The sequence below is a fragment of the Aplidium turbinatum genome, chromosome 2, assembly GCF_918807975.1.
Source record: "Aplidium turbinatum chromosome 2, kaAplTurb1.1, whole genome shotgun sequence".
Classification (NCBI taxonomy): Eukaryota; Metazoa; Chordata; class Ascidiacea; order Aplousobranchia; family Polyclinidae; genus Aplidium; species Aplidium turbinatum.
The window spans coordinates 8,552,807-8,573,541 of NC_137473.1; the positions used below are offsets into that span (position 1 = coordinate 8,552,807).

At 36.6% G+C, this 20,735-nt stretch overlaps 2 protein-coding genes across 2 annotated transcripts; one reads left to right on the plus strand and one right to left on the minus strand.

The window, feature by feature from the left end:
* Window positions 1–3,127: 3,127 nt before the first annotated feature.
* On the minus strand, window positions 3,128–4,145 carry LOC145788297 (SCAN domain-containing protein 3-like). The gene is made up of 3 exons (XM_082600078.1): window positions 4,035–4,145; window positions 3,500–3,745; window positions 3,128–3,316 (listed from the first exon to the last, which is right to left on the minus strand). The coding sequence occupies exons 1-3, from the start codon at window positions 4,143–4,145 to the stop codon at window positions 3,128–3,130; spliced, it is 546 nt and encodes a 181-aa protein (XP_082456204.1).
* A 287-nt stretch (window positions 4,146–4,432) lies between these two features.
* LOC145765525 (uncharacterized) lies at window positions 4,433–6,389 on the plus strand. Its single transcript, XM_082577358.1, has 3 exons — window positions 4,433–4,849; window positions 5,142–5,297; window positions 5,762–6,389. Exons 1-3 carry the CDS (start codon window positions 4,475–4,477, stop codon window positions 5,834–5,836), a joined length of 606 nt encoding a protein of 201 aa, XP_082433484.1. The 5' UTR covers window positions 4,433–4,474; the 3' UTR covers window positions 5,837–6,389.
* The last annotated feature ends 14,346 nt before the right edge of the window (window positions 6,390–20,735 follow it).

The window sequence follows — 20,735 nt, forward strand, 5'->3', positions numbered from 1 at the left end:
TTACCTGTCATCAATGTTTTATTGCGTTAACTTTACAGCACTATGTTTTCTTGCAGAACAAACTCATATCAACGTAGTTATCCATCAATCAGTGATCCAACAGATTGACCAGCGGCAAAATATAACAAATATTATTCTTCAAACCGAACGAACTAGTGTTCGAACTGAAGAAGGTGTGTACAATGTTTGTGTTCATATCAAAGATGATGAGATTTTAACAATACTTATAACAAGCCATGACTGATTAAATAAGCGATAGGCTGAATAGCTTCATTCTGTATATCTATGTATCATATTTTGGTTTTAGTGTTTTTATTTTTCTAAAGTTAGAAACATAAAAAAACAAAATTGAAATAACGTCATAACAACAAGAAACAAAATTACGTCCGGTGCTTTATGATAGAGTGCAAATAAAACTTGTCCTAGTTTACATCAGTTCTTTTTAATTTTTAAAACATTGCAGTTTGAGATTGTCAAATTTTACAATCTAGCTGTTATCAGAAGTGTATCATTTACATTTTTAGGATCCTACAGCATTAAAATTACATTTTGTGTCATCAATATCATGAATTAACAAATCGACTGAGCCTCCTCTATATGACTGCCGAACGTAGCATTCGAACCGCATCAGCAATTGCGCATAAAGAAGAAGTCACACTCGTTTATCGCTGGAATTTTGTCATATAACATTAAAGAACGCTTAGTAGAAGACAAAAATGCTTCAATAACGCAAATTTTTCTTAAACCTCGATCTTTTGATGATGGCCAAACGCTGTTCCATTGTTTCGAATTTACTACGAGCCAAGCTCCGTCTTCACTTGATTGTAGCACAATAACCTTTAAAACTCATCCTACCTCTAAATTAGGAGATAGCTCAGATCAGGAAGAAAGCTCAGATGTTAGTGCTGCGTTGGTTGAAAAATATAACTTTTGCGAAACAGGCGACATAATCAAAAAAAAATTTCTGCTCCTGAAGTTATTTGTTTCAAATGTTTTAAACAAGATCATTTTTCAAAAAATTGTCGTCTTTCTCGGGTAAATCTAAAATCTATCTATTAAGTTAGTTGGTTAGTTTTGAATCTTTATCCTCGGACTGACAACAAGCTGCAAGCAGGATGGGGAGGCATGGAAGAAAATACAACAGAAAAGTGACCGAAAAACTGTACAAAAGGATGGTCAGACCAGCAATGTTGTATTGGATGCAGGTGGGGAGCCCTTACGAAGAAACAGACGTGTTGTCTTGGTATCTGTTGTTGACAAAGCAGAACCGAGTTAGAAAGGAAGTGATCAGAAACAAGTTGAAGAAATGAAAGATATGCAAAGAAGAACATGCTATGGTTGGGTCACGTGGCAAGAAAAGTCAAAGATTATGTCAGAAGCAAAATAAGAAAATTGGAAGTTGGTAAAAGAAAGCGTGGAAGGCCTAAAAAAGATGGAGAGACCGTGTGGCCAAATATATGGAAATAGTGGAAGTGAAGGAAAAAGATTCTGTTGATAGAGTGATGTGGAGGACTGCAATCTGCTCAGACGACCCCATCACTCAAAGTGGAAATAAAGTCAAAAGAAGTATAGAGCCTCGGATTGACAAAGCCTTGAAAGGTTATTCCTGGCAGGTTCGCATACTTGTAGAGGCTTTAAACTACTGAAGCACGGTCGGTCGAGAGTGACAGAGTGAAGTGTCTGCTTGTGTTGAAGACGAAGTGATATTGCCGGGAAATTGTTCCATCCAAGAGGTGCTGCTGAATGGAAAACAATCCTAAAATGCGTTGCACAAGTGGGAATTGCACAAACACAGTTATTTCAATGGTTATTTGTTGAATGGAATAAATTGCAATGACGTCAATGGATGTGAAAATGAACCGGACATATGTAATACAGCAAATGGAAACTGCACAAACACCGATGGCAGCTGCATTTGTTATTACAACGATGATTATTTGTTGAATGAAAGAACCTACAATGACATAAATAAATGCACGCGATGACAGTACAAACAAATATCTAGCAAACCTATTCAGAGATGTATTACAAAGAAAACAAATCAGCAAAAAATAAACGGTGAAGTTATGATACCATATATACAGTATAACATAGACCACTAGACTTGTTCAGAAATTTTGAAAAATGTTTATAAATTGCCTGAAATAAGCAAGATGCCTTTTTACTACTAGTGGCAATAAATGCTGCCCCCTTCCCTCCACACTTCCCAACATCATGCTAAACATCCAGAAATTGATTTGCAATGGTGAGCTATCAGAAGGGCATTAGATGAAAGTATTTTCTGTTGAAATTTAAGAAAAAAACATGGAAAAAATGAAATATATTGCGATGACATGAATGAATGTGAAGTAGAATCAGACATATGTGATACAAGAAACGGAAAGTGCACAAACACTTACAGTGGTTACATTTGCTATTTCAACAATGTTATTTATTGAATAGAGGAAATTGCGATGACATTAATAAACGTGAAGGTGAGCCAGAGATATGTGATCCAATAAATGGAAACTGCACAAACACAGATGGTAGTTACATTTGCTTTAGGCCCCTAAATTAAACAACCGGGCGGTTAACTTGACCCTGCGTATAACATCAGGAGCGGATATAAAAATATTTACAGGCACCAACATTTCAACAAAGCAAAATTTTAATTGCAAATTGACAGTACGAGAAACAAAGAGACAAACAGCTTGCTAAGGGATCCAGGAGACAAATTTTGGCATTTTTTCCCTTATATAGGCTGCTTTTTGTGTACTTTTCTGTCCAATAATGACTTTTTGAGGACGCACATTGTCACCCCACATTCTATAAGGCATGATCCGATAGCTCCAGTCACAACGAAATAGGTCAACTTAATTGCTAACTAGTTGAGTGAGCAACATGTTTACTCTGAAATACTGCAAAATTTTTATGGGTTGTTAAGGGCACGTAAATGCATTTTATTTTTTTTAATCCAATATTGAAAACATGCGTGCTCAATGTACCCCCTTAGACCCGCTACGGTATAAAGTAGAGCAGTGTTTCCCAACCTTTTCAATTCACGGACTAATTTTGCAATAGCCCAAACTTTTGCAGTCTCAAAAGAATTGTTTTTGCGAAATTTGTTTATTGCTCACATTCTCAAATTTCAGTGGGAACCTTGTCCCTGAACTTGCTTCACCAGTTCATGAAAATTGGGGTTGATGGTCGTTAAGGCACATCTGATGTCGTCTTCTGGTTGTAGTTGGTTGCTGTAGTTGGTTTTAATCATAGCAAGTGTTGAAAAACCAGCTTCACAAAGACATGTTGTCGGAAAGAGCAAAAGAGCTCTTGTTGCCTGCAAACAGAGTTCAGATAGATTGGGTTCCATTACTTGGACGTTGACCCAAAATGGAGTCAGAGAAACATTTTTGTATTTCTCTTTCTACAGCTGTCGACTTTGCAGCACAACCAGTTGTTCACCAATGCAATCTATTTCCGGATGAACCAGTAGTGCTGAAACCTCGAAGGGATTTCGCACCCACTTAAACTCTTTGTTGAAATTGTGGGAAGGAATATATCTGTCCAGCTCGAGCATAAATGAAGTAAGGTGCTCAAGAAAGATTCCACCGATGCTCTTCAAATCAAATTCTTCTTCTTCCAAAAATGCGTTTAAAGCAGGAAAAGCAGCTATCTTCCCACTTTCCATTCGATGCATCCACAGTTTCATTTTACTTTTAAATGTGACAATGTCTTCCGATACATCCAAAAAGATTTTATTTCTTCCCTGCATAGTAGTGTTCAGCTGGTTTAAATGGCTGAAAAAATCAGATAAGAACAGCAATTTGGCAATCCACTCGTTGTCGCTGAATCGCTTGGCAAGTTTATGATTCTGCTCTTTTAAAAAAGCATCGATTTCATTGCGTAAGCTAGCCAATCTCTCTAACACTTTTCCGCGTGACAGCCAACGGATGTTCAAATGAAATAAAAGCCCAGTGCTTGTGCTCCTCACCTATCTCGTCAAACAACGCTCGAAATATACAAAAACATAAAGGGCGGGATTTGATATAATTAACCACAGATACAATCTCATTGAAGACTATGGCTAGGTCTTCTTCAATCTCTTTTGCTGCCAGGTTTTCTCGATGAAGAAGACAATGAATAACTAAAATGTCTTTGTTTTCCATTTTCACGAAACTCATAAAACCTTTTTTGTTCCCATCATAGACGGAGCACCATCCGCACAAACAGAAACACAGTCAGTCCATGACAGTTGATGTTCTTTAAAAAAAGCATCTACTTTTTGTGTTTACTTTTAGTTGATGTGCTTGCGGACTCACCCAGAGCCTTTCGCGGACTCAGTTGAGTCCGCGGACTCGGGTCGGGAAACATTGAAGTAGAGACACGTATTATTATTAGCCTGTTTAATAGTATTGCATTATTAAAAGTGCGTGTTATGCTTATTCAGGTACAAACAGAGACCTCAGCAAACTGAAAAAAGCGACTGCAAAACTTTATGATTGCAAATTTGATGTGGACATGTCAAAGTTTGACATTTCAGAGTCAACTTTACCAGAAGTTTATCCAGAGCTTCTGTCAGTTGACTTCTACGAAGGGAGATACAAAGGGAGACACTAAATCCTTCATCATCGCCATCAGCAAGATATTGAGAGAAGGTAACGACAATGAAGTGATCAAAACGATAGGGGGTAATTTTGAAGGAAGGATGATATGGATCCACCCCACCAACAGTCCGAATGACGTCCATGCGGTAACTTCTTTCCTCAAGTCAATGCCAGTTCGAGTGAGAGAGCTCAATCTGTCCGGATGCTACATGACTTCTGACCAGTTCCGTCCATGGGTCTGGGCAATCAAATCAATGCCTGGATCGGTAAGATATAGTCAACTTTCAACAGCAACGTTTAATTACATTGATTTATGGTTACATTAAGATCGGGTAAGGTTGAGTTAGTTCAAAGTTACTATTCATTGTTATACTGTCTAACTCTAAATCCTAATGAGTTTTCAACTTAATTTTTATTATTTCCTGACAATTATTTTAAATTTTTATAAATAAACAAAGCGTCACAAAAATATTGTTACCTGTTGAATGATAATAATTTGCACCGTAGTATTTAATATTTAATTCGTGTTTAGATTGTTTGGATGATTCTCGATTACAGGGGCGATCAACTGTCGATGACGTCATCACAATATTGCATGAAATCGAGCAGGAAGTACAAATGCTTGGCCTTGCTAATGGCTATACGATGTACATGGATCCGAACATGGAGAAACGAGCCAGGCTGCAGGAAGCCTTGAATGTGTTAGAAAATACTGTAGGAGCAACTTACGTTATATTAATGATATCTAACATAACATGTATCAAACTTTAAACAAATCTAAATTAAACTCAAACTGTTGACCAGAATGTAATTTTAAAATGTTTTGCGTCTGGTTATTGTAACATAGCTAGCTTATGGTAATCCAGCCTACAGTCACCAACACAAAGTTTATTATTTTAATGTTGGTTCAATAAACATTGAATCAATTTATAACAAAAACATACGTGCAAATTGAATACAATGATGTAGTAGAAAGACAAAAGTAAAATAAAAGGTAGAACCTTTTATTTTTGAGAAAATTGTTTACAATTCAATCCTGTTGCTAGATGACGATTAGTACACAAATAATCGACATGACGTAGCAATATATAATTACGTATGACGACATAACTTTAATTTGCTACGAAAATTGGAACTTCACTGGAAATCAGAACTTAATTATTGTTTATCTTTTACAGAATTTTGTGATCTACGCTGGCGAAGATGAATATAACGAGCCTGTTTACCTCAGACGCAAGTATCACGTTGATTGAGAGATGTTGTTATTCATTTATGTTATGTCCTTTTACAATTGATATTATTCATTGAATGTTGATTATGTTTCTTTTCATTTCATTTGTACTTCACACATAATTATATTTGTTCAATCCGCTTTTAATTCATCACTTTTTCAAACTAAACCCAATTATTGTGATGTGGATGCCTCGAAAAATGGACTGTGATCCCCAAATCTCTCTTAGACTATGCGGCACTGGTTGTGTGCATTTGCTCTATAATCGCAACTTCGTGAACTGAACGAAATGAGTTTTTTATACGTGTGCGTACCTTATTTTTGAAAAAAATTGAAGATTTAAAAAGTTTTTAAAATATATTTACAAAATCGTTTTGTTTCCTAATTTCAAAAATATTTTATTTTGTTTCGACACAAAATTATTTGTATTGATTTTGCTTCAAATCAACACGGTTTTTAAAGGATTTCATTTCGTTTAAAAGTTGGTTTCGAACAGCCGTAAAGTATAAACAACAAACTTTTTGGTTTTATTAGTGTTATATCAACGTAATGGTCAATTATAGTGATAATGCAATTACGACAATTTGTGCTGCAGTATTTACAGGTCAAAAGTAAAACAAAGAGAACTTTCATTCTAGTTCTGTTTATTGTTTGTATTTTGCGAGTAGTCTTTCTTGAAAGTCTTTGTCCTCGCCAAGCAAAGAGCCAGGGGCTCTTTCCTTTGCCACCTTTGAGCGGTAACGTGACTCGGATTAGATGTTGGGGCAGGTGTTAAGCAGCCATTGCATTGATTATTACCTCTGGTGATGAGACATCTGACACAAAAAAAATTATGAGCTCAATGGAATACTTTATATAAAAAAGTGTAATAATGAACCTCCTTACTTTCGATAAATAAACAGCGACTATGAAAAGAACAAACCTGCTTGGGGTCTATCAAGTCTTTTACTAACAACTTTCTTGTTAATTTTATTGTTAACATCGACGTTTATGCGCAAGGTATTTATAAAGAAAAACAAGAAATGTGGCATATGATAGCTTTTTTGTAGCACATGATAATTGTGAGCAGTTGCCAAGGCCGCTGAGAGAATAATTTGGGCCCAATATTAATGAGATCCAGGGCCTCAAATTAAGACACGTCCAAGAAAAATACGCTATAACCAACGAAGACCTAGGCTTTGTTGCCCAATCGCTGGGCCTATACTGTCTACTGGCAAGCTATAGTATTGACAATGTAACCTTTCAAACTAATTAGATTAGCTATTGATACCATAAATTATTGTGTAATTTAATTAACCAACTAGCCTTCTAGTAGCCGAAGGGGTTGTCCATAAAAAATGTCCCCATAAAATAAACTTCTTCCCCCATTTCCGCAAACGGTCCTCACTGTGTCAATTCCCTTCCTCCTTTGTCTGAGCGGACAACATTACCGACATCTCCAAAGTGTAAGTGGCCATGGCCGTTCTACAAAGTTGTACTGCTTGCGTGAGACTACAAATGTAGGCTACTACTTCTACTGGAGTGGCGGTTTAGAAACCCTCTATAGCAGGGGTGCCTAAAAATTCTGCTGTTAACTATTTTTGATCTCTATGTCAATGGTATGAAATTTCTACTTCTTGTTGTCGTCATTAGGCTGTGAAAGTTTCCAGTTACCAGGGATCACCACGTGGAGGTAGACAACATGAAGCCCTTGAAGTGTATTAAAGCTTAAAATGCTTCATAATTATAAGATTGCGATGTAATGTCTTTGAAGGTCTCTAGTTTTAAACTGAGGGAGGAGATCTGCCTGACTACCTGAGCTGCTGCTATGCTGCGACGATCCTTTGTCCATTACTAATTGATCTATCTGCACTGTCTAAGTATCAAAGGATCTGTCAACAGTCTCAATATTTTAATAGAAATCGATTTCATGAGAGGCCGCAGCCCTCACATCGTCAGTCTAGAATGAAACAAGTTACAGTTCGTGCAAAGAAAACAAAAATATACGCACTATGACGTAATAAGAATAAAACAAAGGCGTGAATGCCACGGGAATGCATAGTAGTGGAGTCAACACTAGGTCAAAAGTAAATAAATAATTGATAGAAAATAGACAAATTATTTCACTGCTGGTAAAATCATGGATTGAATATTAATGGTGGCTTTAATCTTGTGAAGCCATTTGTCTTCACAAGCGTCAAGGCGGTCTAAACTAGGTTGTTCAAGAAAAGTAACACTGAAACAGTTGGACAGAGGCGGTTTATTGCACAGATCATGGAAATTGGCGAAATGCTTAAGTAAAGCTGCACTGTCATTATTTTTAGAGACGTCAAATTTATTCCAGATATTACGATGGCCTGTCCAACGAACAGAAAATTTATTCACAGTTTGGCCGACGTACTGTTCTTTACATACGTTACAGGTTGCTACGTAAATACCATAGTTACTACAATCTAATTGTTGCTTGAGTTTAAAAACTTTATGGGGGGTGTTCAAAGCATTAGTGTGTGGATCATAGAAATGTTATGTGTGCCGAAATTCCCACAAAGAGCGCAGTGTCGGCAGGGTCTAGAAGACCCGCATAGTTCCGACTGTACTGTATCCTTCGACAACTTTTTATAATTGGTCAGCTGATTTTCAATGGTTTTAGGTCTGGTATACGTAACCATGGCATTCGGTTTTAATTGTTTTTCTGTAAGCTTCAACAATTTGGGGAATGCTGTAGCTAATGCAATGCGGTTCTTTTTATTATTTTCCAGTTTTTTGGTGTTAAATCTATCTTTCCAGTTCGAAGCAAGTGCAATTACATCGGATGTCATGTCTTCAGGGAAGTCAGATCTGAATGCTCTATCTTTTAGACGCTGAAGGCTAGATAGGAAGTCCTCGTCACATTCGTTCAGATAGCGTAGCCGCAAGGCTTCGCTGTAAACGATTGACTTGAAAGTCGTCAATGGGTGATGCGAGGCGCCATTGATGAAGCAGCGATCTAGCGCAGTACTTTTGAAGTACTGCGCTAGATCGCAAGTTTGCGACAAAAATAAAAATATTTAGATAGCGCAAGTTTGTGACAAAAGATTTTGTCAAAAGTGCCGACTAATTGCCGAAAGGACTCTGTCGCACATAAATTGTGAGTGAAATCTGTTTGTGAATGATATTTATGTGTTATTAAGTTATGATAATACATATTATAATACATTAAAACAATGAAAACTATCAATACTACAAAAAAGTGCTCAATGCTAAGCAAAAAAGCAAAGCAGAGCAAATTAAATCAAATATAGTTATTACTATCTGAAGCCTTTACAAATTGTTTCACTTAACGGATCATCAGAAGGTCTGCAAAAACATGCAAAAAAAGTAATGAATCGATAATTCCTGAAAAGATATTAAATATTACAACTGTAATTTAATCTGCAAAAAAAACCTTTAAACCTGTACTTCCTGAAAAGATATTAAATATTATAACCGTAATCCAATCTGCAGAAAAAAAACCCTCAGAATTACTAAGGGCTACCTTCATCCATTACTACAAAGTTTCAATTAATTTGTCCATCTGGAAACTAAGCAACTTGATGGCAACCTCTATGACATCACAAAAAAGCAAAATGCAGTTTGATGATCAATGTAACCTGTAGTAATCTGAACAAAATAAATGGAAATTGTTTGTTTAAAAACCTGTAAAAATTAAATGAGATTTATAACCTGTAAGAATCAAATGAAATTTAATTTTTTCAAAATTATAACCTGTGAAAATCACAAAGAATTGTGATGATGTAACCTGTAGTAACCTGAACAAATGAAATGAAATCTGTTTCTAAACCTGTGAAAATTAAATGAGATTTATAACCTGTAAAAATCAAATAAAATTTTTTTTTTTTAAATAACCTGTGAAAATCAAAAGGAATTTATTTTATTTTATTTTGAAGTACTTGAGTTTAAATTTGTTTCTATGTCGACATTTACCCACCAGTTCGGAACGCTTGTTCAAAAGGTGGCCACTATCGGCCAGCTTTTCAGCCAAACATAGGCCACAATTATTACGACCACCTCCACTATAAGGCCGAGCACAGCTGTGGATGGACCAAGTTATTTTAGGATCAACACCCTTGTCCTTAAGGTCCCAAACTGCCTTAGATAGTTCGGTGCTGTTTCGTTTAGACCTATCATTGAAGGTACATTTATGGTTGGAAAAACGTTTTTTAAAAGTAGTTTCACAACAACCAATGTAATTAAGGACCTTAGGGCCGTTATCAATGGTAGCTTTGTAAACAACGGCCTTCTGTAAGCATTGCCCATTCAAAGGACAATCTGGCTTCACCCTGCAATTGCAACCAGGCTGCGATGGTTCATTATCAGTCTGCAATATTGCTTTATTGTGGGAGGATATGATGCTTGCAACATTCGGAGTACAACTGTAGCTCAGCTTAATAGTGTTACGGTTGAATATTTTATGCAATCTATGATGGGCCGGAAAGTGTATGGAAACAAGTTTGAAAAATTCCTTACCAATATTGCTATCAACCTACAATGTCAAATTTCAAAAAGGTGCATTGACGTTTAGATGGAATAGCCTTAAACCAGGATAACACAGAGTCTGTGTTTTTCCATTGATTCAGTCGTGATTCAGTCGTGATCCATTGATTCAGTCGATAAAGTTAAAAAAAAAAGGTAGGTGAATCCTGCTATCAGTGACACAATCAATACTGAGGCTAAAAAGATTGCCAAGGCGTTAAAGGTTGATGATCGGGTTGAAAAAGTATCAAGCAACCCAGCGTTTATTACGCTAAAAGATCATAAACCTAACTTTACATCGAACCCTAAATGCAGGTTGATTAACCCTTCCAAGTCCCAGATTGGCCGTATAAGTAAACAATACTTGGACTCTATTAACGTAACCATCCGTGATGCATCACGACTGAATCAATGGAACAACACAGACTCTGTGTTATCCTGGTTTAAGGCTATTCCATCTAAACGTCAATGCACCTTTTTGAAATTTGACATTGTTGATTTTTACCCATCCATTACGGAGGAACTTTTGTGTAAAGCAATTGAGTTTGCCAAACTATTTATGGATTTGGATGATTGTATCATACAAACAATTTTCCATGCTAGGAAATCGTTGCTTTTTGATGGTGGTGAAACTTGGGCTAAGAAAGATGGTTTGTTCGATGTTACAATGGGCTCATTTGATGGTGCTGAGATTTGTGAGTTGGTCGGCTTGTTTCTTTTGAACGAACTTTCTGCTATTGTTGACAGAGACATGCTTGGGTTATATCGTGATGATGGTCTGGCTATTTTGCGTAATTTATCTGGTCCTAAAGTTAATCGTTTGAGAAAAAATGTCATTCAATTATTTAAACAACATGGCTTAAATATTACTGTGGATACTGGTCTAATTGAAACTGATTTTCTTGACGTCACTTTGAATTTGCTATCTGGTAAATTCTGGCCTTATCGAAAACCCAATAATGATCCCATTTACATCCATGCCCAGTCCAATCACCCACCCAACATTAAGAGACAAATCCCGATTATGATTGCAAAGCGATTGTCCGCCACATCATTTGGCCAAAATGAATTTGATAAGACCGCATCTGTTTATAATGATGCCCTATTAAAAGTGGTTTTGCGGAGAGAGTTTGCTACAACCCTGCTAATAACTCACGAACATCTAGGAAAAGGAGTCGGAAAATTTTATGGTTTAACCCTCCTTTTAGCTTGCAGGTTGATAGCAATATTGGTAAGGAATTTTTCAAACTTGTTTCCATACACTTTCCCCCCCATCATAGATTGCATAAAATATTCAACCGTAACACTATTAAGCTGAGCTACAGTTGTACTCCGAATGTTGCAAGCATCATATCCTCCCACAATAAAGCAATATTGCAGACTGATAATGAACCATTGCAGCCTGGTTGCAATTGCAGGGTGAAGCCAGATTGTCCTTTGAATGGGCAATGCTTACAGAAGGCCGTTGTTTACAAAGCTACCATTGATAACGGCCCTAAGGTCCTTAATTACATTGGTTGTTGTGAAACTACTTTTAAAAAACGTTTTTCCAACCATAAATGTACCTTCAATGATAGGTCTAAACGAAACAGCACCGAACTATCTAAGGCAGTTTGGGACCTTAAGGACAAGGGTGTTGATCCTAAAATAACTTGGTCCATCCACAGCTGTGCTCGGCCTTATAGTGGAGGTGGTCGTAATAATTGTGGCCTATGTTTGGCTGAAAAGCTGGCCGATAGTGGCCACCTTTTGAACAAGCGTTCCGAACTGGTGGGTAAATGTCGACATAGAAACAAATTTAAACTCAAGTACTTCAAAATAAAATAAAATAAATTCCTTTTGATTTTCACAGGTTATTTAAAAAAAAAAATTTTATTTGATTTTTACAGGTTATAAATCTCATTTAATTTTCACAGGTTTAGAAACAGATTTCATTTCATTTGTTCAGGTTACTACAGGTTACATCATCACAATTCTTTGTGATTTTCACAGGTTATAATTTTGAAAAAATTAAATTTCATTTGATTCTTACAGGTTATAAATCTCATTTAATTTTTACAGGTTTTTAAACAAACAATTTCCATTTATTTTGTTCAGATTACTACAGGTTACATTGATCATCAAACTGCATTTTGCTTTTTTGTGATGTCATAGAGGTTGCCATCAAGTTGCTTGGTTTCCAGATGGACAAATTAATTGAAACTTTGTAGTAATGGATGAAGGTAGCCCTTAGTAATTCTGAGGGTTTTTTTTCTGCAGATTGGATTACGGTTATAATATTTAATATCTTTTCAGGAAGTACAGGTTTAAAGGTTTTTTTTGCAGATTAAATTACAGTTGTAATATTTAATATCTTTTCAGGAATTATCGATTCATTACTTTTTTTGCATGTTTTTGCAGACCTTCTGATGATCCGTTAGGTGAAACAATTTGTAAAGGCTTCAGATAGTAATAACTATATTTTATTATAATACATTTGTATAATTTGGCAATTTGTCCAATCGGCATTTAGTCCTTTCGGCAAAATGAGTTTCGGCAAAATGGCTTTCGGCAAAATGTCGGGTACTTATAGAACAGATAAGCCTACGTGACTTCAATTTTCTGCTGGTGTTACATAGTTGAACAGGTCAAGTAAAACTTTTTCCTTTGTGTATACGCCTGGGACAGGCGCAGTTTTGACGCCTTGTTCCTGTGTCATGTTCGGTCAGTAAGAATGCCCCAGTTAGGCAGTCAACATGTGGTGTAATGTAGGATGCCTAGACTTGGCCGATCAGTAAGCACAATCGTCCTTGTCGCAAACGCGCATATTTACGCTCTTTTCACGCTTGATCTGCAATGGCTGCTGTGAGTGTAAAAAACACTTTCTTCGGATGATTGAATCACTAAGTGGTAAAAAGAAAGATCTTTCTCACAAGATCTTCGCATTGCGAGGTTTAGCAAAGAGATTTGTGACAAGTGTCCTCTCGCTTTCACACACGCATCTAATTTTCGCACAAAAAGGTTGTGTGTTCAGACCCAGAACGCGGCGCAGCAGTGGTGAACATTTGGAGAATATCGGGTATTCCAATTTCCTTATGGATCTGGTTTAAGTTTGAAACCGGTTTTAAGGGATCCGTTATTCTGAAATGGTCATTTCTACTAAATTATTGACTTTTGTGTGTGTCTGAGCCGCTCCAGATTTTATAATCAGATGCGAAACTTGGTTGTGAAATCGATATAGGAAGGTTGGGTCAAATGATTGATTGATTGAATTATTATCCTCGGACTGGGAATGCTTCTTGCAGAGCTTATTCCTGGCAGTTTTGCATACATGTAGAGGCTATGAATCACTGACGCAGGCCCGTTACCGAGATTGACAGAGTGAAGTTTCCGATTGTTGAAGTGTTGTTGCTGGGTAATTATTCCATCCATTAGATGCCGCTGAATGGAGAGCAGTCCTTAACGTGCGTTGCTCAAGCGCACACCCGGAGAGTCAAACCAACGCCACTTGATCTTGAAGGGATAAAATGATTTTGAATTTGCAACCTTCCTCCCCTTTAACTGCTGACGTCTTTTATGAACAGCCCCAAACTACTTTACTGCTCGATACCAGCGTATAGTTAAATGTAGAATCCTTCAATGTGCTTGGTACAACAAGCAATAATTAGATCGGCCTAGTTTCAGTCCCTATGATACCATAAAAAACACAAAAAAGCTTATGAAAGCACTTAAAAGTCTCTAATTGTTCAACCAAAAGGAAAAACAATAAAAAACAAGAAGATATCATCTAGCTTTGGGGGATTAGTGTCAGATGAGCACCATTTTGCTCAAGTCGGTTTTGCAAAGAATCGGTTCGCTTTGGAAAATTTTAATTATTATTATTTTTATTTATTTGCATCAGGCACTAAAGAGACAGGCCCATATTCATAAACACAACACAAGTTACAAAACACACAAGGTTACATATATAAGAAAAACTTAAAACAATGAAAACTATCAATACTACAAAAAAGTGCTCAATGCTAAGCAAAAAAGCAAAGCAGAGCAAATTAAATCAAATATAGTTATTACTATCTGAAGCCTTTACAAATTGTTTCACCTAACGGATCATCAGAAGGTCTTATTCAAATAGATTCTATTTGAATAAGACCTTCTGATGATCCGTTAGGTGAAACAATTTGTAAAGGCTTCAGATAGTAATAACTATATTTGATTTAAGAAAAACTTATGTGTACATAGTCACGTTATAGTGAGACGCATAGTCAAAATAAGCATAACACTCTGAGGTAAAAACTGAAACTAAAATTGTTTAACTTGTTAGATGAGACCTGACAGCGGTTGACAAAATTAAATATACGATTTCGGAATAGGGCATGAAACGTAGGAATATGATGGTACGTCTGAATACTACTAATGCTAACACGCCTCGGTAATTTATGCAATGTTCGAAATGCATTATTGTAAGCCACACGCAATTTATTCATACTTGAGGATAAGTATCTAGCCTACAGTTGACTGGAGTACATAGGTAAACAATAAGGTGGACTTCAAGCACTAGTAAACTGATTACATTTTACATTGAATTTGATCACCTTTTGATTTATATATTTTTTATATTAATCTCTATGTGCGCGTTGCATAACTTACTTCGACAAAAATTTTATGGGGTAAAATGAGCAATGACTTAGAGCAGTACCGGTCTTTGGGGTGTGCAAACCGTGCGATCGCACAGGGCCCGCAAATTAGGGGGCCCGCAATTTACTCAGAAAATGCAGTAATTTTGTCATTTCCAATGGAAAAATTCAACAAAGGAATTAGCAACAAGAAAACATAGAGACTCAACGGGCGCAACCTACTTCGTCCCCTGAACATTTCGTACCCTAAATAGATCGAGAAAAAAAACAGCAGAGCCGAAGTCGCTGATCGGAGTTGCCGCAAAAATTGCGCATGCGGCCCGCGTAAAGCTTTTGTGCGGCCCGCGAACACTTTGTGTATGCCGGAATTATCAGTGTTAAATCCAAGGTTGAAAAATACACCTACGTTTTATAAATACATTACATTCGCCACAACCCTAAATAAGTCGCGCATAATCGGGTCAATAGGTAACTATGAGGGAACAATGTCGGTTTGTGACGACACAAAAGTGCGTTGATATTTTGCTTTTGTTGCTAGCACTTTCTCCGTTATGAAGGCACTTTCTCCGTTATGAAGCGAATAAAAAGCGACACACGGATCAGAATGGCTGATGAAACCCTGGATGCCTGCTTACGTCTGTCGACCACTGAATTTAAACCAGAGATCGACACTATATGCAAAAGCAAAAAACAATAAATTGTTTTGGTTTGCTAATTTGTTGACGTGTTATGTATCGTATCTTTTTTACTAGCTGAAAATCACTTTTTGAGTCGCAAGCAGAGATTAAAAAGTGAGTTAGGCGTGCAGCAAAACATTAGGTCGATCAGAACGGAAAACTCAGTCCTTTCATTGTAACTGTATTTTGTCAGCGTCAAGATTTGTTAATGTTTATAGCCTGCGAACAGTAAGAATACAGCTAAAACAGATCGAAATCTATAGAAAAGAAGTTCAAAATCGCAACCTAGTTAAGTTTTTATTTAACAACGTTTCTACTTTCAGCAACGCGTTATCATTTCTTACTATGCGGCCCGTGAAGTTTTTCTCAGACCCTAATGTGGCCTTTCATGTTCGCAGTCTTGGACCACCCTGCGTTAGCTCATCACATCATCATCTGAGCTTGCGATTGATCCCTCATCCCTCATATTAGTAATGTCACACTAAATATAGCCTAGAATAAACAAGTTATTTTGCAGAAAGCAATAAATCAATAATGCCGTCACACCTTAAAGTGCAACTGCACGATGACATTGACCGCACTTTATCGGAAAGAGCATGTTTTAATAATGCCGTCACACCTTAAAAGCGACGTTACTAGAAGTCACAAGTCACAACAAAGATAAAGCGGCAAAACGACGAGCACACTTTGCGCACTCAATCATTGCACTGCAGCACTGCACTGCAGCACTGCACTGCAGCACTGCACAGTGCACAGATTGCAGTTATCTACACTGGCTGGTTATGCAAGACTAGTAGAACCAGCAACAGTTTTAAACTGGTGCTTGCATAAGGGAACCTAGATCGTGGCTATTATGCCAACTAGATTAATCGTAAAGTTTTTTTTAAGTCGGTAAGTTACTTTTTTCTCCTATTTTTTTTACCTTTTTCACAATTTTTGTTAACAGTTTATTTTGCTACAAAATGCGAAGTAGGTAAAGCTTTTAATTACACGAAGTGCAAAAAGCGCCCTACTTCCTGCTATGCCGTAGGCTACTGCAGTAGGTAGGAGTCTACTTCTTGAGGCAGACGTTTGATCGGTTGCATTTACGTTTTGTAATGTTTCGTTTGAGTAGAGGTTGTGTACCAGGCTTCATTTATAGTTTGTTTTGTCATGTGGTGACCAAGCTTTCAGGTGAGTTGGTCACTTTGTAGGCTACTGTAGAAGTGTAGCTGCTTTGGTTTTACAACAGAACAAACGCTCTGCTGTTGTTTTTTTAGGTTACTTACGGGTAGGTTCAGGCAACATGAAACTTGGGAACTTTCTGCTGTGATTTTGTTTAGAATACCTCAAGAATTCTTGGACAATCTTGACATCATCAATCGACTATGATCACGTCTGTTGGACGACCAAAATTGTTATTCCAAGGGCAAGCGTTTGTTTTAAACAAGAGGTTCCAATGTCGTTTCCAATTGCAAGAAACCAAGGCTACAAAGGCAGGTAAGTGGTGACGTCTTCTTTTTGTCATTCGTTTGTAGAGAGAAGAAAAGAAGAGTAGGATATATTTAAATGACTCAAAACTTCCACCATGTTTCTTTATTAATTCAGAGATGTTTTTGAAAGTAGTTTTTCCTTAGCTGTGCAATCAACAGAAAAGAGGGGCCACAAATCGGCCCTCTTAAAAATAAAATGTAGCCTAGATTCTACTAGCAGACTTGGACAACTAGATAAGTTTAGTCGTTATTAATAATCATTAATGTCGTATGTCGATAATCTTAATCTAATTTGGTAAAAACTTGTTTACTCTATTTGTAGTTCTAATCTAATCTTTGGTTTTGCCAAAAAGTCGAGTTTGTCCAACAGCATTTTTTAGCAAATGAAAGAAAACTGCGCTTTTATCAATCTCATACAAGGAAAATGCAACAAAACGATCAAGATCAAAGTGTCATGCACAAATTGCACATGCTGCCATTCCATACCTGCACCAGCAAAATCTTTAAAAACTCGATTACTTCAATTAATTCACTTTTAAAAACTGGATTAATTTCATTAATTCACCTGCGCCGCAATGCCTATTATTATGACGTGTAGTAAAAGGTTATAGGCAAATTCTTCGTAAACTGTTGTTCGTAAACAGTTGTTGGTGAAATGAAATCCGTAAAACAATTTTTCGTAAAGCATTTCTTCGTAGCCTATACATCAAATCTCAATTGCATGCACGAAGAAATGCTTTGGGAAGAATTGTGTTACAAAGAATTACTTTTACGAAGAATTGCTTTACGAAGAACTGTTTTACGAAGAACTGTTTACAAACAAAACGTCGGACATCATAGTAAAGCAGGTTTTAGCACAGATGACTTTTTATAAGTCATCTCTGTTTTAGTGCTGTGATGATGAAATGACACTTTGATCCAGATTTGACATATTGGCGTTTTTCTTCAAATGGAGAAAGGATATGTGACAACAGCGTCTAACTAATTCTAATCTAGTATAAGTTCTAATCTAATATGTGAATACTTTGGTAGATCTTATTCTAATTTTAGTATAATTTATGAAAATTTAAATAGCTTCACAAAAAATGTGTTTGTTTGGCTCTTTTCAACTTTGTTTGTCCTTGTCATGGCCTAAGTTTTGAGACACAGATTACCCTCCGACAAAAATGTGATGCAAAATTTTGCACACAAAACGTGCGCACTAACGTGTTCACGCGTTACGAAAGCGTTAAATACTGCAAATGTTCAAGCGTTTAACATTTTTATTTACAGAATGATTAAGTGATTAATCATCATCACGTTCAGCTTGTGGTAGCCTACTGCTGAGCAAAGGCATGGACTTCTTAACGGTAGGATATGGACAGGAAACAGTGCGATAAGTGCAATTCCTGCCGAACAAATGGTCAGACAAAGTGAAATCACGTGCAAAAGTGTGTGCATGAAGAACTCCACAAAAACGCATTGCAATAATAAGTGCATAAGTTAACTCCGCGTGTGTGTGCGACATGTGAAAGAATTGCAGAATGAAATCTTGGCTGACAATTGAAATTAAATTAAAGTGTTTTATGCTATATTGAATTATGGTTTACAAATGTTCTGCTATTAACTGTAAATCTGGCTATAGTGGTCACGAAAAAAATGCAAATGTTAGATTTCATGCATTTCCCCTTGATAATCCGAAACTTCTCACAGCTTGGTTGCAGAGAATTGCCAGAAAAGACTTTAAAGGTGCACTGCAACGAAAATACATGGCGTTTGTATTTATAGATCTTTCTGAAATAAAACGTTTTTCAACAATTTTGCTATTTTTTGTGTTACCATCAATTAAAAAACCTGAAAAACACCTTTTTTAAATTGAATGATTCTGATTGGTCAAAATTTTTGATGACGTCATTGGCTGGCAAAGACGCATCCAAGGTCTACTGTTTTGCGTGCAAACACAAGGAACAAATCGCGTAGGCTACCGAAACAGCGAACAATTTTGTGCTAGAGGAGTTTTTACGCCCTTAAAATGGTGGCTTCTTGTATGGCTCCCGGTTGTACTAACCGGGGAATCGTGAAATCAGGTCCTCTTTAAGCCAAGCCAATATTCAAGGCTATGTTCATTACGTTTCAAAAGTGAAGATTTTGTTGAAGATTCTCGCGATCAACGGCAGAGACGCAAAAGGAAAAGGACAGATACCAAATTGGTCATACGACGACTGAAGTCTGAAGCCGTAGGCCTACCTACAATTTTTGAAAATCTCCCTTCATATTACATGTACAATGATCCTCCTTCTAGAAGCACATCTTCTTTGTCCTCAATGCCTCAAATGAAAGAAGTAGCCCTGTTGCAGGAAAAAAACTGCAAAGTTCTTAAATGAGACAAATTAATAAGCTTCGATACTTTGCTCAAAAAGCTTTCTGAAGAAAATCATCTTCGCGTTTTACTAATCAGAAAACTGAAACTGGAATCAATGTGGTTCATTTGTGTGAAGGTTTACCCGTGATGGTTCTGTCATCAATTGTTGTGGATATAAACCTCAACTGTAATGCATACAGTCAGCAACAAGCTATACCTCGAAATCAGTGCAACCACATTGTTTCTTCTGAAAAGTTATCCTGTTTTTCTCAACTGAAAAATTTAATGGCTTTTGTCAAAAACATGTCCCAGAGAAAGGTTAAAACTGCAGATGAGTTTAAGTCCAACTTGACTACATTACTTGGAGAATATTTGGAAGTGTGTGACAATCACGAAAAAGCATTGCTTAAATTTACTTCGGAGCAAGTTGATGTATTGTTTAAGAACAAACATCAACGACGACACTCAATAGAAATAATGTTGTTTTCGCACATCAGTTTTTCTACAAGTCCTAAACTCCTAAAGTTTATCGATTGCTGGAGGAAAAATTATTAATTTTACCTTCAATTAAGACTTTAAAAAGTCACCATTCAACTTGAAAAGAGGACTGGCATTGATGATTGCACTTACTTAGAATTGCGTTACTTGAACTTGTTTCTCTGCGGTTAAACCAGCGAGGAATATTTAAAAAGCATGTTTTATTAACTGTTTATGAAGGAACTCTTGTACCACATTTTTCAGTTCCAGCTATGTGCAACAGTAATAACATTATTGAAAGAATCGCCGCACGCTTTTATAATTGCATGTGCAAAAATTTATGTCGAAAAATCACTGAAAAAAGATGCGAATACTTCCAAACGAAAATTAAAAAAAGCTTTCGGCTAAGTAAAAAAATGACAATCCGCACCAAAAAATATTATTTTGCAGCAGACTTGAAAGTTTTTTATCAATTTGTTACAGCACTTTGCATGCCCACTTTTATTTTGATGCATCTTGTCTTCGAATCGAACCCAGTGCTATTCCTAATGTAAAAATTGTCTTATTCTTAAGTCTTAAACTATAATGCAAATATCTGTAGCCTATGCCAAGTTTATTGAATTATTTAAGCTTACAGTTACCATTAACATAACATTGTACTATTTGACTTGCCAGGGAATCGAACCTGATTCAATAAATTTTAAACCAGCAGCACGATGATCCACAGAACGCCATCTTACTTTTTTTATATTAAATTATTTCTATCGTATATGAATATTTGACTCTGCATTTCAACTAAGTGTGCGATGAACCTTTGGCTTTTGTTTGGTCACATCAGAAATTCAGTTTC